The following is an 18430-nucleotide window of genomic DNA, read 5'->3' as shown; positions in this document are numbered from 1 at the left end:
ACGGAGAAATCTTATGGTTTGACTTGTGACATATTTGCTCGAGGAAGGTGATCCGAAAACCTATAAGGAATCGGTTAACTCACCTGGTGGGCCTATGGGAAAAAGACCGTCAAGAACGAAGTTGATTCAATTTTATGCAGAATCATACGTGGAAATTAGTAGACTTGCCAACCGATTGTAAACCGTAAGATAGCAATCAGGTTTTCAAGAAGAAATTGAAAACTAATGGCACTATCTATAAGTACATAAGGCAAGACTTGTAATTAAAGGATACAAGAAACAAATGTCTTGATACTTTGATACATGTAATCCAGAAACGAGAAGAATGTCTATAAGGATGATATTTTTATCAGTATAATACGAAATTTAACAGTGCATCAAATGAATGTGAAAAATATCTTAATAAGGATATAGATTAGGAAATCTGAACAACCTGAAGGGTTTGTTGTCCCTGGACAAAAAATGACCAGATGTACCAACTTCAGAATTCAACTAAGAAAAAATAAGAAAATTCATGAGGGAAAAGGTTGGTGCTCCTTATTTATTTCAAGTATTTGCTCAACATTTAACTAACTAAAATTTGATATACTCATAATGAACACTTAAATTGTGTTCTGGATCAAAATATATTATTTTGTAAAATAATAAAATAGTAGAAAAAAATTATTAGTCGCTCCCATTTTGTATTGACGTTAGTTCTGGTCTGAGACAACAAGGTCTTAGGAACTAAGGAACTAGGAATCATGTAAAAATTGAATTAGTTTCCAGATCGACAAAGTGGATTTTTACGAATAAAGACATGTTTCCGCACGAAATTGAGATACAAGGACACGGGTTGGTGCATGGCACGTGATATGAGTTGTTCCTTCAGTTTTTCCAGATAATGATGTTTGTCGAAAAAATTTATTATTGTTATCCCCAAACAATCTAACAAGTAGAATTACAGAAGGGGGGTTGAATGTAATTCTTGATTTCTTTTCAATCTTTTAAAACTTGCACAGCATATATGAACTCCCGTATTAAACAAAAAATAAAGACTTAATAGGACTTAACTCTCTCTCATATACACACACGCACATACATACATATATAGGGTGGAAATCCGTGAAGGACTCCCTTAGATAGAGGTCCGTAGCGAACCATTATTTAAAAAATATAAATACATAATTAATTTTATTTTTTATCATATATAGTTACAAATTTTAATTATCAAATTAAAAACAAAGTGACACAATTTTTTTATTTAAAAAATCATTGAAATTTGATGAAATAATTTAAAGTGGTTCTGTAGTAGAATCACAGTAAAATCACACTTATCCAAAATTATTCCACAATATAATCAAATTTAAAATCAATTATTTTCAATTGTTAAACGTTTTATTATATTTAAAATATAATTATTATTCTACATTAGCAACGAATTTGATGAAATTCTATAATCGAATCAAGGGTTCTCTACGGTTCTCTATATAAGAGGGTTCTCTTTTGAAGAAAGACATATATATATACATATATATATATAACTTGAAAAATTATAGAATTCAATTTTTGGAAAAAAATATTTAAGATGAACAATAATAATTTTACGATAATAATATTTTATGCTGGAAAATATCATACAAGTATTTTGAATTATCTGAAAAAAGGTTAAAACTATAATGTATTTGATTCATGTTATGATATCTAAAGAAAAAAAGTTAATATTAGTCGATAATTTGAAAGAATTAACAAGTTCAACTAATATTTTTAAAAAAATTATCAACTTGAAAAAAATTAATTTAAAAAATTATATACAATGTTATCAAGTTATTATAAAAAGAAATATTAGAATCCTAAAAGAAAAAAAGTTGAAAATGATTTGAATGACGATATTAATACAAATTTGTCTTTGAATTCTTGAAAAAAAACTTGTGAATATTAATAGTTAGTCTTTACAATATATGAATTATTGTTATGACGCATCCGTGATTGATGCTCTGTTGAGTAAAAATAGATACTCCCTCCGTCCTTTTGATTTGTTATCAAAAGGATTGGGTACGGAGATTAAAAAATATGTATAAAGTAGTGAAAAAAAGAAAGAAAAGTGGGTGAAGTGGTGGGATCCATTGATTTTTAATGTATAAAAGGGAGATAGTGGGGTAAAAATAGTGTGAAAAGGGAGGAAAAATGGGGAAACGGGGGACCATTGACTATTTTTGGTAAGTTTTGAAATGTAAAAAATTGAATGGGACATCCCAAAAAGGAAACTGTAAGGAAATTAAAAGGACGGAGGGAGTATTGATTGATTGTCAGTGCTACCACGACTACAATAAATAAATAACTGCAATTTATTTTTAGATAATTATAATTTTGAATAATTATAAATGCATGTTATTTGACTAATTTATTGGCTAACGATTAGTCATATACATAACTAAAATATCTAGCATATAAATATACGAGACCAACATAATTTACTCGAAAATATAACACATATATGCACACACATGTGATTTTATCTTTAAAAAATTTAAAAGATTCAATGCTAATGGTGTATTCGGATTATTGATATCTTCTAGAATAACAAAAACTTTATGTTGTGAAAATGAGAATAATCAATTAAATCTAAGTTTTGTTCAATGTGTTAAAAATTGGGTGGATTATGTCAATTTTAATTTATGAATTATGACATTAAAAATTATCTGACATTTTATAAAATTAACTTTGTATAATAGATTATATTAAAAACTAAGGACACGGCCGGAAACTTTAGTTAATGAATTAAGATATTAGCAATAACATAAAATCAACATAAATGTTGAATTAAAAAAATAACATTTAATAAAAATATATAAACCTACTTTGTTGAATATCACAATTACAAGTATTGACGATTTTAGTTATGCATTACTAATCCTTTTAAATTAAGCAAGTTAGTTGTAAATTAGTAATGAGTTAAAGTAATAAAATAGCTCATTACTCATGATTTATTTAAGCAAAACTCAAAAAATTTACTCGACTCTGCATTAAACATATGTGTTAATTTTTCGTTTACTTTTTTTTATGAACATATGACAACATTCTATAGATTAACTTCAATTTTTTTTTCATTTTAACCGTACAGTGACTACCATACTTGTATTAATTCAGAAAATATAAATTACATGGCACAAATAATAAAATATGTAATTTAATTAATGAGATATATAGAAACATTGTGTACGTTGTTAATGTCTTACCCTCCTACATGAAAATCATACACATTAATAAATACTTGTATTTGATATACTTTAGACGTTATATAATATTTACCAATAAGAAAACCATCAAGAATTTTACTAATATAATTGTATGGTGTAAAAAAAATCTAGAAAATGATGTGTGCTTCGCACGGGTTATTATGTTAGTTTTTAATGATCGAGGAAATGATGCATAATCAATATATTATCTATTCCCCCGCTCCACAATACAAATCCGTATCTCTGGCTAATACGCGTCACAAATAAGTATTCGGGTTGATCCGACAGACGAAAGTACGCATCACAATTATATCACATACGAAATAACATCATGAAATTAATTGATAGGATGGGCCGAGCATTCTGAATTGGGGTAGGTTGAGTTAAAAATATCCTGAAATAATGGGGTTGCCACCAAAATACCATATTTTCAATTTTTATGGTCCGGTCTACCATTTTTCAAAATTTTGGCCCAAAATACCTTCCGAAAATATTTTTTTGTCTACAGTATCAGGGTGATGTGCAGTTTCATTTATCGTATCAGCCCTAACACACGTTTGTGTGATGCGTATTATCCAATAATACGTGATGCGTATCAACACATGATACGATCACGAACATGCGAACATATATGTTAGGCGATTAGGCGTATATGATGGGTAGGTTGGACCAAACATAAAACTTTGTTTATTATCTCTATTCGATATCGGTCACGTGAATAAAGAAAAGGTAGATCAGAATCAGATAATGTTACGATAAATTTTAGCCTGGCCTAAAATTATTCAAATATATACAATTCAAAATTAATTCTTGCCTGTATGTTGAAATATAATTTAATTTAAAACCTCGATAAAAATATTTTATCATTAAACACTTATCCAGAATAATATTTCACTTTTCTTAAAAAATCTCTTGGAGACTATTTTATTTTTCTTAAGATCAAACAAACACTATAAGATCTAAAAATTACTCTAAAAAATTTTAACCAAACACAATGCTATTCAGAAAATACAATTTCCAACTCAAACAAACATCGAAGAATCTGAAAAATATTTTCATGCATAAAGGTGAAATCACATTATAAATACATTGCACAACACTGCCTCGCAATTAAATTAAGCATTTAGCTGAACAAGAACGATATAGACTGTTCTGACAAATCCATAAAATTGTATAATAAAATACAAAGATTGCCCCTACCAAGTACCAACGGACCGGACCAATGTCCAAATGTGTCCATTTGGCAAAAAGCTACAAAAATAGTATTAATCTAAACTAAAAAAAAAGATGAGAAAGTAAACATGCATCAAATGCCAACTATTTGGAGGGTCGAAATTGTTTTATTTGCAGAGAAAATTATAAATCTACTGTAATAAATAACATCACTTTTACAGGTAGAGTAGCCGGATAATACAAATCTACAAAGCTTGTCGACATCATATTGCCAATTTGGCTCATCTGAAAAGTTTTTTCTCTAATGTTCCTTACTTTGATCAACTGATGCAACTCAATCCACAAATGTATAAAAAGAGCTTGCATTTCAGACCAAACTTCAACATGCAGTCCTTTTCAATTTTAACTAGGCAACTGCTGACCAGCACCTCTTGTGCTGCTAGATCTAGTAACCAAACAGTCAGATATACAAGCAAAGCATCAAGTACTTTTTATCATGAGAAGCACCTCAGAAAAATGGAACACTCCCGAAAATCTTGCAAGGTAGCTCAGCCCTACAAAGTAGAACACGAGAAAAGAGTATAAAATTCTCAGGAACTGGACCATAATGAAAAAGGTAATAAGAACAAGTTCAATATAATAAAAAGAAAAAATACAAAAGCATAGATTCTGTTTCAATACGAATACATTACATATATCCAATGTCGAATAATACCTTGCTCATGTGAACCAACTCAAAATATAATATACCTAATATCTAATTAGCGCTAAGTTTCACCCACCTTCTCAGCTCTATGGGAGTTATCTTCCCTGCTTTATTCTGTAGTTCAGCACAAGATCATCAGACTTTTTCCATATGTAGGTCCGAACGGTAGCCAAACTCATCTCAGGAGACAAGACCTGAAAAGACAGAGCTTCAGTTTCTCAGATGCGAGAATCACAACTAGCAAGAAAATTAGTTACTGGTCGTGAAAGTTCAGATTTACCTTTAGGCATGCAATTCTCACCAAATAAACATACTAACTTTAATTTTAATTAAAAAATGACAGACACGGTTTATAACAAACACAAAAATCGTAAACATTGCACCAAAAGCTCGTGCAAAGATTAGTACGTTTAGTTCGTTTCTAGAAGCTGTTTCATTGACTTTCTCAATAATTGCCTAAATTGAATCTGATGAAGAGAAAAGCATAACGGAAATGAAACGTGACTTGGAAATTTAAAAAACAGAATATACGGTTTCCTAGTTCTTACCAAATTCTTTGTCCATTATTAAACTCTTTGTTAAGATAAACGGGCTTCTGATGAAAAAAATTAAACGAGTTCGTTTAAGATTGACAAGCTGCTAACAAACATAATATTTCCTTAGCGAACATCTAGCGGGTATGGTATTTTGAGCTCAAACCAAGGTTGTGTATTTTTTAACAGCCGAGCCTGAGCAATACAAAGCTCGTGCCGGTTCAGTTCCACTCGTTTTAGTTCAGTTCAGCTCTCTTCAATTAAACCCCATTCGTAAGATTACAAAATTGAATGACATACCAAATGCTCTTATTACCTAAATAATTTGAATTTATCATGCAGCAGATCCAACTTCAATTCACATAACCAAAAAATTTCCTAGTAACATAAACTTCACATACATCGGAGAATTACTACACATATAACGCATACTTCGACTACAAACATCACTTACAGAAAAAAATATATATCTCTATAAAAAGCAAGTTGACCGAGAAAAAAAGAGCAACACTCATGCATAACCGATACTGCAAAATTTATTTTGCTTCCTATGACAACCACAAGGAACAGAACGATTAAGTAATCATAGCACATAATATTGCTGCTTGAAATCTGAACACATATTCAATGACTTCCATGTCTTGTGTCATTAAAAAAAGAGCAACACTCGTGCATAACCGATACTGCAAAATTTATTTTGCTTCCTATGACAACCACAAGGAACAGAACGATTAAGTAATCATAGCACGTAATATTGCTGCTTGAAATCTGAACACATATTCAATGACTCCCATGTCTTGTGTCATTAACTACCTGATTATTGCACAAGATCTCTATAGAAGGCTTCAGCTTCTGCCAGGGTTTTAAACCTGATCGGAAAGAAGCATCTCCTCCTGAAGATGTATGTTGTATCTGTCCTCCGGGTAATCCAGAAGATTTCCCTCCTTCTGAGTTTACAATATCCAACGGTTGGTCGAGTACCATCTTTTCTACTACGTAATTAACAACCTACAAAACAAGTTCGTGTAAAACATTAAGGCGTGAAGATATATTATCATCTGCTAAAACTTCAAAAGCCTAACCAACAACAAACTAATCCCCAACAAAAACAGCTACTAAGATTTACAAGTTGAGATCTCTCCATATAAAGGTTCATAGTATTTGTTGTTTCACTTCTTTCTCCAGATGTATAATCTAATGTATACTTACTATAATATAATAAGCAAACTAGGGAATAATGTTTAGTTTGGTTAACCCCCTATTTTTGGTTATCCTTTTCAATTACAACTGTCAAATCTTTTAACTCAAATTAATTATAGCCAATAGATACCATACTAAAAGTTATTTTATACAGGGATCTAAGGTTTGATTCCCACCACCAACATATTAAAATTAACATTTTATAATATTAGTTTTAAAATATAAATAAATGTAAAAACCCATCAACCACCTATATTTTTGAAAGACTCATAAAGACATTAATTATTTAAAATTATTAAAACAACAAAACATTCTATAGTAACCCGTAGTAAGGATAGACCTGCATCTTCTCTATATACACGCAGACACATTATCAAGGTCGCCCAATATATCAAGATCCAACTACCGTGACTATAAAAACATAACTATTCCAAGATCAGCTGATGCTAGTGCTACATTGTAACTAAAAAATGATAGGGACGAACACATAATATTTGCAATGTATCTAAGTTTAACAGAATAAAACTTACTTTGTGTACTCTCAATATCCGCGGTGCACTCAGTTTACCTTGTGTAAGCATCTGGGCAGCCGAACCTTCCAAAGGTTGTAAATAGAAACTGCATCTGTTACATTAAAGCAATAGGAAATGAGGATATGCCATAAAAATACTATGAACTACAAAATCACTGCAATCACTTCAGCAATATAAACTCTTAGGGATGCAAGAGAAAACCAAACATAAATAGTTGTAGTGCCCAAACCTGCCAAAAATCAAGCTAAACACAATCTACTATTATAATGTGTATGTACCTTTCTATATTATAATGTAAGATTTATGTATAAATCAGGTTAGTTAATAGTAAATACTCTCAAACAATATTAATTGAAACACACCACAGATTAGTAACTACATGATCAAAAAGGGGAAAAACAGAGCAACTGCTTGACCTTTAATTCTTTCCAATTAAGCAAAGTTAGACCATAAACTATATTCAAAGATAAAAAACACTATAATGATTTATATGCAGTCAGTTTAAGGCGGCAAAAGACAAAAACAATTGATAGCACTATTGCTTTGCGTATAGTCCCGCCTTTATAAAAAGATGATAGCTACACACGTATATAAATAGCATTACTGTAAAAAGATAAACAAATTGATGTAGTATTAAAACTCAAGATTGTCGTGCTATAATTATCTAAAGGTCACTCATGTAAATAAAATGTAAGGAGTTCAGAATATACTTGGTGTTTTCCCTTGGAGGTAGACGGTTATTCAAGACACAGTCTAGAACCCACCAGGGGAAGTCCTTTTCGTCTTCCGTGCCATCCAGATCTGTAATCTTTTTCCTCCATGGACCACCTTGTGAGCCCTCAGTGATTATAGAAGGAGAAGAAGCTGCTGAAAATTCAAATGGAGGATACACCAACGAGTCATTTTCACCGTTGCCATCTACCTCAACTTTCGAAAGAGTGATGCTCCTGGAAGTAATCTCCTTCCCAGTTGGAACATCACCATTAGCCAAAGTCTTGGTTCCAAATCTGTTCCTTCTTTTGCTTAACCAATGAGCTAGCAGACCTTTAAGGGTTTCCCGAGCTAAATTAATCTGATGTGTTTGTCAACAGAATGAGAAACAACAAACTCATGAATACGCAGACAAATCCTTGCAAGATAAAAAGATGCCTTGCACACAATAATTTTCCACATGTAAAAGTAAATTTATAGCAGCTGAAAACAGATCCCAAAATAATATACCTCTTGAAGGAACTTGAATTGATTTTGCAAAGATTTACTACTTAAACACAAAGCAAACTTGCTAGTAGAAATGTAATTTATATTCCAGAAAAATCTTGTAAACTTTTAAAAAATAAGAACAATTTCAGCATGATGATTAAAAAGTGCCCTTTTAAGTTTATAGCAACATGGAAACCACGAGATACAAAGCAAAAAACTTATAACAACCATTTCCCTGGTTGAAATTATTCTAATTCAGTTCAATAGCAAGGTAAATACTATCTGGACAGTAGTAAGTCAAATTTAATGTCCAACAGAGATATGTGAGAAAAGGTGGGTAGCATTTTGGAAGTTTACCTTGTCATCTTCGGGTTTCCCAACAATATTAAGATCCGCAGAATACATCTCAGCCGAGAAGCATTGTGGGGTATCCAAATGTATAGACAAGCTTCCAAGCCGGGTATCCACAGTGAACCATGCAGGAATACTTACCTAAAAGGAAAAAAAAGTCAACATCAACAAATTTCTTCCTTTTAAAAAAACACAACATAACAACCAGCCCTCACCATCTCAAAAAGCTCTTCCTTTTTCTTTTCAAAAGAGACCTGAAATGGACATATTAAAAATTATATATCAGACATCTGAAAATTATTGGCCTAGGAAAAAAGAATATGCAATCAGAAGAATAAAGTAATATCTACAAATCACAACCACATGTAAAGAGAACATATCGGATTAAAAAACATTTTCTCCATACATAGGACTATATCAAGTAAGGGCATATTAAAAACCTCTCCATAGTCTTCAATAACAACCCCCCTGGTGATTTCCCATAGCTTCACTGAACCAACAGTATCCTACAAAAAACATTTCAGACTGAAGTCGCTATATAACATCAACCAAGACAAACACTAAAAGTACTAAAAAAGGAGAGAGAAGTTTTTTTTACATAAGTAGAAGTTTAACAAGTGCTGCCACCTTACCTTAGTTAGAACATGCCTTCTATTGTTCAAAATTTCATGTTGCACGATACCACGAGTCCCAGATATGCTAAGGGATGGTTCTCTATATACAGGAACCTACAATATCATCATATTCATTGGTTATGTGGTCAACAAGGTCGGTATAAAAGATGCTCCTACCATATGAATATATATAATAATGGTGGCAGGCATTTGTATTGGGTTGTAAAGGAATATACATCACATTACATTCCCAACTGACAATTAATTAAATATTTTGTACATTATACGTACGTATGTACGTACGTACATACAACACACCTACCTACATGCATCATGCATACATACATACATACATACATACATACACACACACGCACATACATACATACATACATACATACATAATCAGCTAAAATACAAGTATTATTTATTTATATGTTGTGTAACAGTTAACATGACTGAGTATTTCGAAAATATATTTAGATACAAATATTGCACATTTGTCAATTTAGATTCTCAACATTTTGCAAACAGATATTGAAATATAATAATAGGACCTCCTTTGTGGAACTGACATAGTAGCAAGACAAGATATGTTGCAACAACAAAGTAAAAGACAGCTAGAAGTTCTTAAAATGGATACATTTAATTATACACAAATGAATGTAATGATAGTGAACTCGTAGCTAGAGATTGAAGTAAAACATGTGCTAACATCCTCCTCAGTCATCATTAAGATTTATCTTCAGAGATTATCAATGAATCGTGTATCCAAATTTAATCAGCACGATATAGGACAAGAACTAACTGATTCGTTGTCCGGAAAGAATTTTATTTAACAAAAAATTGTTTTACCAAAAAAGACAATTTTGAAGTATGTCTGTAAGCAAAACGGCTAAATAAACATGACTCACAGGGGTGGACCCTTCTAACGACGCCCTTGCCCTTGAAAAAGACAGATTTCCGGCCAAAAACGAGCCACCCCTTTGAAAGGCTTTTTGAGGATTATGGACCTCAGCTGGCCATCTATGTACAGAGGAATCTGTAGTTGCAGCCCATATACTATCGTCATGCAATGACAACTGTAAGATGGGATGTTCCTTTGTGCACAGCAAGATACTCTCCCTTGTTGCCAAGTCTGTCAAGTACAACTGAGTATACAAACATTATTTTCTTAGAAATCCTGTAGCACAAAATTTGGTAAAATAAAGTACAACCAGAAAAGAATATTTCATAGTTTTATTGCACTTACAGAAAGATCTCTGCCACCACTATAAACATGACTAAAAGTGGGGGTACTGGCAAGTGCCCAAACAGAATCTGTATGCACAGCATATGAATGCACACAACGCTGCTGGCCAAGGTCCCATAGCCTACAAATAGAAACAAAACAGATGGTCAATTACATGATTGCAAACAGCTGAAGGTTATCATAGTTGATGCATTTAAAAGAAGGATCCACATTAAAAAACAATAATAAACCTCACTGGAACAGTAGGTCTGATTCAACTAAATATTAAATATGCCACCATCCCCTCTCTCTAACTTCCAATTGTCTTGCTTCCAATTTGTTTATATCTTAGTTCTAACGTGGATAAAGCATATTAAAATGCGGATGCTTGAAGTTCAGTGTTTTTTTATTATATTTTAATCGCAACTAAAAGCTGGCTGGCTTCAGTTACTACTCTTCGGTTAAAAGTAGTACTAACTTCCCTTTTCTTATTTTAATTCAGATCCATGTCAGCGAACGCCAAGAGACACTTGTATAATATTTGATATGGCTGTGAAGTTCTTGACAGGCTAAACACAATTCGTACCCAAATGCCATAAAGTTAAAAGCTGAAGTAGCCTACTAAAAAATAAAAGGACCCAAGCTGAATAACCCTCAAAACAGAAATTTGTTATTAAACAAATGATTTCTAATAATAACCTCAATCATTTACCTGATCATTGAATCAGATGATCCTGATAAGCAGAGCCTGCATTAAGAAAGTAGATCTGTTACCAACTTGAGGAATTTGCCTAAATCATCAAAAAGTTCCATGGCGCACCAGCATAGAGTTCTGACTGGCTAGCTATTGAGATAAATTTGTAACTAACCACAGTCAAATGCTTAAGAGCATGATTAGAACTTAACTATAACATTAGATTAAGAGTTGGGAAACATATGAATGGAATAGCTTATAATAGAGAACCAACATCGCGTTCCTAGATTTAAATAAAACATCAAATAATTGATTATCTTACAGTTAGCTTGATGATTATAAGTTGATAATATAGGAAACAGGAAGTTACATATGAAACTTAACAAAGAGAACGCAAAAAAAATAGTTGAATCGTAAATTACTGAAGTAAACCATGAATGGTATCCATAAAATTATATCTAAAAGCAAAAGCCCCATAGTGGTGAATTCGGCATCAATCCCCATGTATAGTATCAAATATATCAGAATATGGCAGTCGGTCGAAACAAATCTGATAACTGCCAAGCAGTTATGCTCTCATATAGATAAACATGGGAAAATTATAAGAATGGCAATGAATATGTGTACGCATGAGTGTCTGCTCGGGTCAAGAGCATCATACACCAAAACTGCACATTTATTATTTATAATTTAACCAAAAAATTATATCATAAATTTGATTGTAGCAGAAAAATATAAAATGGAAATAGGTTCATCAAAAAGATGCTGTGAACATATACCTTGAAGCTCAAATTAACGCTACATTCCCCCTAACACCTATTCTGTTCCTTTTATATTATATTCTTTCTTTTTCTTTCCCATATCAACCAGTCCTTGTCTCTTCCTCTTTCACTTCGACAAATAGTCCGCAACTTTCTTATGCAGGCACATACGGTAGAACTAACTATAACTACTCTTATCAATAGTAAGTATTTATAAATCTCATGGTATCATCATCTTTCAAATAATTAACTATTCAACTCTTTATCATTTTCATATGTAACAAAACAATATTTCTATATCACCAAGAGAATCTCAATAAGGTCTGGTCAGATATTTGAGCAATCAACTTATTCAACATATTACAAGTAGATCCATATTATCAGGCAACCTACTTGTTTTATAACTTGCACCTGGGTCTTTTACTTCAAAAGTATTGATTTAAAGTTTACTTAATCTCCTTGACGAACGAATAACTTGAGCTTCTCACTTAAATGCAATGTCTCCTTCAGTATTTATATTTTACCTCTTCAATCATCTATTTAACGTAGGCACTCGTGTTCCTTAATACCTTTCAACCATTTTTTTATCGTTTGATAGTACTGGTTTCTCTCACCACTCATGTTCCAGATATAAAAAGTAGAGGTTTAACATTTCAACTTTGTACGTTCCCCTACAATCCTTGAATTAAATGGACAGTATATAATTACAATTACTAATGCTAAAAATAACATCAGCAGCGCAAGTAACAATAAGTCATCCAATGAAAATAATTGTTTAATTCATCATATACATTTCCCAACCAATTATGTATTTTTCATTTCTAGAATGGTTCACATAGAACTTACCAGGTATGCATTACGATTTCAGTACTTTTCCTTAACTTCAGACTAGAAAATAACCATCTAATAAATTCGAAATAAGTGAAACAAACCTGCCAGTAGAATCCAAAAGCAATGCCCTAATATTATCTGTATGCCCCTTCAGCTTCATGGTCTTTGAACCATTTCTTGGGTCCCAAACACGCACAACCTAGAAGAAAACAGATTACTTCCACAGGAACTAAATTTTCCTTAGTAATTTAATCTGCTAGATATATCATCTTCTATAACAGAAACCAACAACCACCAAGGAGGATTTAGAAACAAAACATAGTATGGCAAAAGAAAGAACTACGTATAAGAACCAAAAGATACCTTCTCTGTTCCACCGGAAACAAGAAGGCTACCAGTATCATTCATTGCCAATGCATAAACTGATTCTTTATGGCCTTTAGCAGTAATAGGCACATATCCTTGTGACTGTGTTGTGTGCAAGGAAATGCTATTACTTGAGCCGACAGTCCTTAGACTAGTAGTAGGTTGTGAAATTCCCGCACCATTGATACCATTTGAACAATCGTCTTCTGTGGTATCATTAGACTTGGTGATGGGAGAAAGGGCAGCTTCAACATCCCATATGAAGACCTCACCACCAAGCCCACCGGAGGCAACAATGTTCCCCTAGCAAGATAAAGTAAGGGAACAAAAAAATAAATTCTTCAACATATAACAAGTTTAATCTTACATTATGGGCTTAAAATTTATTTAGCAAAATTATACTGATAGTAAAATACATTCTCTGCACTGGGTGAGCACTAAAGAAATTAACAGCGAGTTTACATTTCTTTCTGCTGCAGCAAGGCATGTGACATAATCAGAATGTTGACGAAGAGTCCTGGTGCAAGTTCCACTGGACAAGGAATTCCATGTCTGGTACAAATATATGGACGTCCAAATATTATTAATAGATGATGTACTAAAGTTTGCAATATAGACAAGGACAACTTCCTATATAGACCTTGACAGTGGTGTCAGATGAGCAAGAAACTAGTGTATTACCACCTGCGAGGACAGCATCATTGACCTGCAAAAATCGAATAGTTCCACGAAAAGATAAGACTTTCTATCTCAGTAATTAAAAGGAGAGTCAAAAGCTGAGTTCTTGAAATACATGTAAGCTGAATTCTTAAAAGGCAAGAAATACATGTCCCATAACTAAATTCTTGAAACTTTTATTGGTGATAATTACAGATTCTTAAACACACCAATATGTGTGTGTGTGTGTGTGTGTGTATACATATTAAGTTGTGCTGATTTACGAGCGATGCAGTAATTAAACTGTCATTAGATGCATCATGTTGTGTCTAATAAAGTAAGAGATAACATGATACTATGTTCTGAACAAGATTCAGAATTGCAATACCCAATCTATATGAGACTCAAAGGTAGTTGAGAAGGTAGCATTATTATCAGATATTGTCCATCTCTTTAAGGTGCCATCACGGCTCCCAGTGAAGAGGCAATCATCATCAGGTACTGGTGACTTCAATACAGCCAAGCAGTTTATTCCCGCACAATGCTGCAAAAGAAAGTATAACAAAAATGTTAAGTGTTAACAGCAACATTCAAGAAACAAAGAATAAGTTATTGGTCATAGGGTTAATGAGATAGGCAGACAGGAGATATGTTGGACGTGAGCATGTTTTTATCATTTACCTATCTGTGCAAGTCAGAAATTCTGTTATTTAATGCCGTGGTTCCACACATCATACATGAGAAAGATGGCAAGAATAAGATACACCCACTTGATAATCATTTTCCTAGTCTAAATCGGTATTATTAAAAAAAAACTTACACAAGGAAATATTTCTTTGTTTGTGGTGCTTTCTAAATATTTTTCAAAAAAGAGTGGAACATTTTTAATATGGTTTCCTGCAAATTTTTCTACGGCGGGAATGCATATATTTTTTAATTTGAGAAAAGAGAGAAAGATAACATGTAACATCGTAGTCAGTTTAACAAGTTCAAACTGCAACTTATATCACCAAATTTCTGTCAAAGCTTATCCAGTGACCAACCTTTTATACATCACCAGAAATATATTGATCAAACGATATTAATTAACATCATGAATAGTTAATAACAAGTAGTTTAAAGTAGACAGTAGTAAAAGTCATATTTTTTATGGGCAATACATCAAAAATAGGTAAACAAGTGAATTTAACAATATTGTTGAACATGGTGGCATTGGCAATCCAAAATCTCCTCCTAGATTAATGCGGTCATGTGGTGGTTTAGTATCTCGGACAAACTTTGCATCATATCCTCCTGGATTTTACTCAATTTTCTCGATTTAGGTACTAGGAATAATCATTGGTCTGAAAATGGATTGGTAAAATCTAAAATAAGTTCAAGTTTGTGATTTTCTATTTGTCAACTGTTTGTCCATAATTATGTCCTCAATACAAGTTCTACAAGAACCATAATTTCTATACCCATGTTACCATGTTGCTTGCCGATTGTAAATGTTATGTAACTTGTATTATTTTGCATGAGAGAGAGAGGAGCGGGGAGGGAGAGAGATGGAGAGAGAGGGGGAGATAGAGAGAGACAGAGAGACCAAGCAAATTGAAGGTTGTAGAAAAAATAAAGTTGGTATAAGATAAAACACTGGATGCCACCTGCACTCCATCTTTTCCGACGGTTTTCCCTACCAAATCTGGCATCTATGCAGTGCGGTTTTCAGTATTTCATATTGATTCTCAGGCTCTTTAAGGGTTAATCTTGTAAGACAATAATATTTGAAAATCTCAATCTACCATAAATTTCAGTAATCATAAATAAACAATTCCAAAAATTGAAGTGACTTGATTAATTATAGATTTTGCAGCGCATTCAAGTACTAATCAACATAATCAACTAAAAATGTGAGACAGAGAATTCGCATAAGTACTGTGACGAAGCGGTCGTTGCTCCCCCCCCCCCCACACATCCTTACGCGGTCACAATTCACCCAACACAACCTTACGAGGTCACAATTCACCCAAACGATCCTACGGGGTGAACAAGAATTGGGGATCGGATGCGAGAGATATCGTCAATGGCTGAGAATTTCAGTCGACTCCCTCCCCCCTAAATGGGGGTTTGCCCCCTACGAGTGACCAGAAAAGAGAGGAGGAAAGAGGCCCTGGTGAACCGTCATATTTAGTGAACAAGTGTAAGTTTCGCCGGCTCTCCACCCGACAGTATTGAGCACTCACCCTACCAAGGGACGGGCAATGGGCGAAATCAATGTGTTCGAATTTCTAGCCTTGCACCAACCATCCGATGGACCATGGACTAAACGGCCACAAAACCATGATTTATACAGAAGAATGCTGCTCCAGGCCCATTTTATATTACTTTATTAATTTTACATACTGTGAAGTGATGTTTTACGCTCAAATATTATTCTACAGCTACTAATTAGTATTTTATTTTCAAAGTTATTTACTTTTATATATCCACCACCGCACATTAAGGTAGACTAACAAAATCCGTATCCATCCTCTTATCCATACCACAAAAGATAAGCTAAAAAGGTCCATACATCATACACCGTTTTCACTTTACACGTAAAAGTTAAAACATATCAATAACTATAAAAGGCCTCGCATACACTCATCAAAACAACTTTCACTTCACACACTAAAATGCTCAACATAAATATCACTACAACACCAACTAAAACTGCCACCAGCAAAAAACCTATTAACATTCATTAAGGCATACATTTCCAAAACCACAAGGTAAAACAAACTACGGAAAACTAAAACACAACAAACCTTAGTATCATCTGCATCGCTCAACACATAAGTCAACCTCTTCTCCTTCCTCGGCCGAACTGAATTCGACGTGTTCCCCGAACTTCCCACTCTATGCATAGCTATTCAACCTACTCCGAATCAAAACCGAAACAACAATCAAATTCCTCCACATATACACTCAATTAACAACAAAAGCCCTAATTTCACTCAAAACAAAAGCCCTAAACCATCAATTTCCCCACAAAAAGCCCTAAACAACACAAAATCAAGCTCAATCACAAACAATCACACACAATTACACACAAATATCCAAATCAAACGCTTAAAAAGTGGAAAAAAACACAGAAAAACCGCACCTTCTCGGCGAGATTGAGAGAGATTATTAGCGAGTGAACATAGAAGAACAGAGTAGCTGTTGAAGCTCAATACGGTCAACGAAGATCTCGATCGCGAAGCGAATATGTGTGTGTTTTTGTGTGTGTGTGTTTGTGTGTGTGAAGATTGTGTGTATATATGTGTGTGTATATATGTGTGTGTATTTAAAACAGTGATGATTGTGTGTGTGTGTGTTTGTAAATTTCAATCTGTGTGTTTTTCGCAGCTGGGCTTTTTATCGGTAAACGACGACGAGAGGGAGAACTACTGTATGTATGTATGTATAATGTATGTATTATTAAGCCCCAACTATAACGAAATTATTTAGGAGTATTTATTATTAACAAAAATTATAAATGGAATTATTTTGTTAGACTAGTTTTAGGAATTGTTGTTTATCTTTTGTGTTTGTAAATGATATGTGAAATCCTATAATTTTAGAATGGAAAATGATATGGTAGCCAAATTGGATTTCAAATATCAAATATCATGTATTATTCTTTAACACTATGTTCTAGAAATATTTTTGGGAAGAAAAGAAAAAAAAGTTCAAGATCTAGTTCCACCATTTGTTCTACAGTAAATTTTTTCAAATAAAAGAAAAAAAGGTTAAAAATTAGGTGGAAAAATTATTTATATTTGTCTTCAAAAAAAATCACTTTAGGGATGATCAGGAGGAAAGAAAAAAATAATTATTTTTAATTATTTTCTTTTCTTTTCAAAGTTCGGGAACACAGTATAATTGATTATGATGTAATTGAAAATTGATGGACTCCCATTTTATTCACCTTAAAACACTAATTAAGATAATATATAATGCCACATCACCTATGCAAAAAAAAAATTGTTATCCAATTTGAGATATCTATCACTACTCTTTTAGAAACTAGCATAATAACCGGTGCGAGGCATAGGTCATTTTCTAGAGTTTTTTTATACACCGCACAATTATAATATTTTTAGAGCAATTCCAACAATATCATCTTGAGTCAAATTTTGAAGAACTGGAGATAAACTTTCTCTCCAACAAGCTTCATGTCCCCCTCTATAACATTAAAAGTTTCGAATGTTTCCTCACTTTAAGGAGTGAATATATCATCAACTATTATTATATTATATTTTTCTTACCCGTTATTTTATATTTAATGAATGAATATAAACAGGGTAGTTAGTGTACGTTTAAAACGAAACGATTAAACTTAATCTGTAGAATGCC

At 32.8% G+C, this 18430-nt stretch overlaps 1 protein-coding gene across 1 annotated transcript; it reads right to left on the bottom strand.

The window, feature by feature from the left end:
* Positions 1–4536: 4536 nt before the first annotated feature.
* Positions 4537–17501, bottom strand: LOC141660640 (uncharacterized). The gene is made up of 19 exons (XM_074467630.1): positions 17196–17501; positions 16858–16967; positions 14457–14612; positions 14052–14117; positions 13874–13963; positions 13409–13714; positions 13147–13244; positions 11472–11507; positions 10781–10901; positions 10443–10679; positions 9547–9642; positions 9355–9420; positions 9130–9168; positions 8921–9055; positions 8074–8435; positions 7361–7454; positions 6444–6638; positions 5174–5291; positions 4537–4945 (listed from the first exon to the last, which is right to left on the bottom strand). Exons 2-18 carry the CDS (start codon positions 16954–16956, stop codon positions 5193–5195), a joined length of 2295 nt encoding a protein of 764 aa, XP_074323731.1. The 5' UTR covers positions 16957–16967; positions 17196–17501; the 3' UTR covers positions 4537–4945; positions 5174–5192.
* Positions 17502–18430: the final 929 nt, after the last annotated feature.

This window comes from Apium graveolens, chromosome 1 (assembly GCF_009905375.1).
Source record: "Apium graveolens cultivar Ventura chromosome 1, ASM990537v1, whole genome shotgun sequence".
NCBI classification, from domain to species: domain Eukaryota; kingdom Viridiplantae; phylum Streptophyta; class Magnoliopsida; order Apiales; family Apiaceae; genus Apium; species Apium graveolens.
This window is presented reverse-complemented; position numbering and strand designations above follow the sequence as displayed.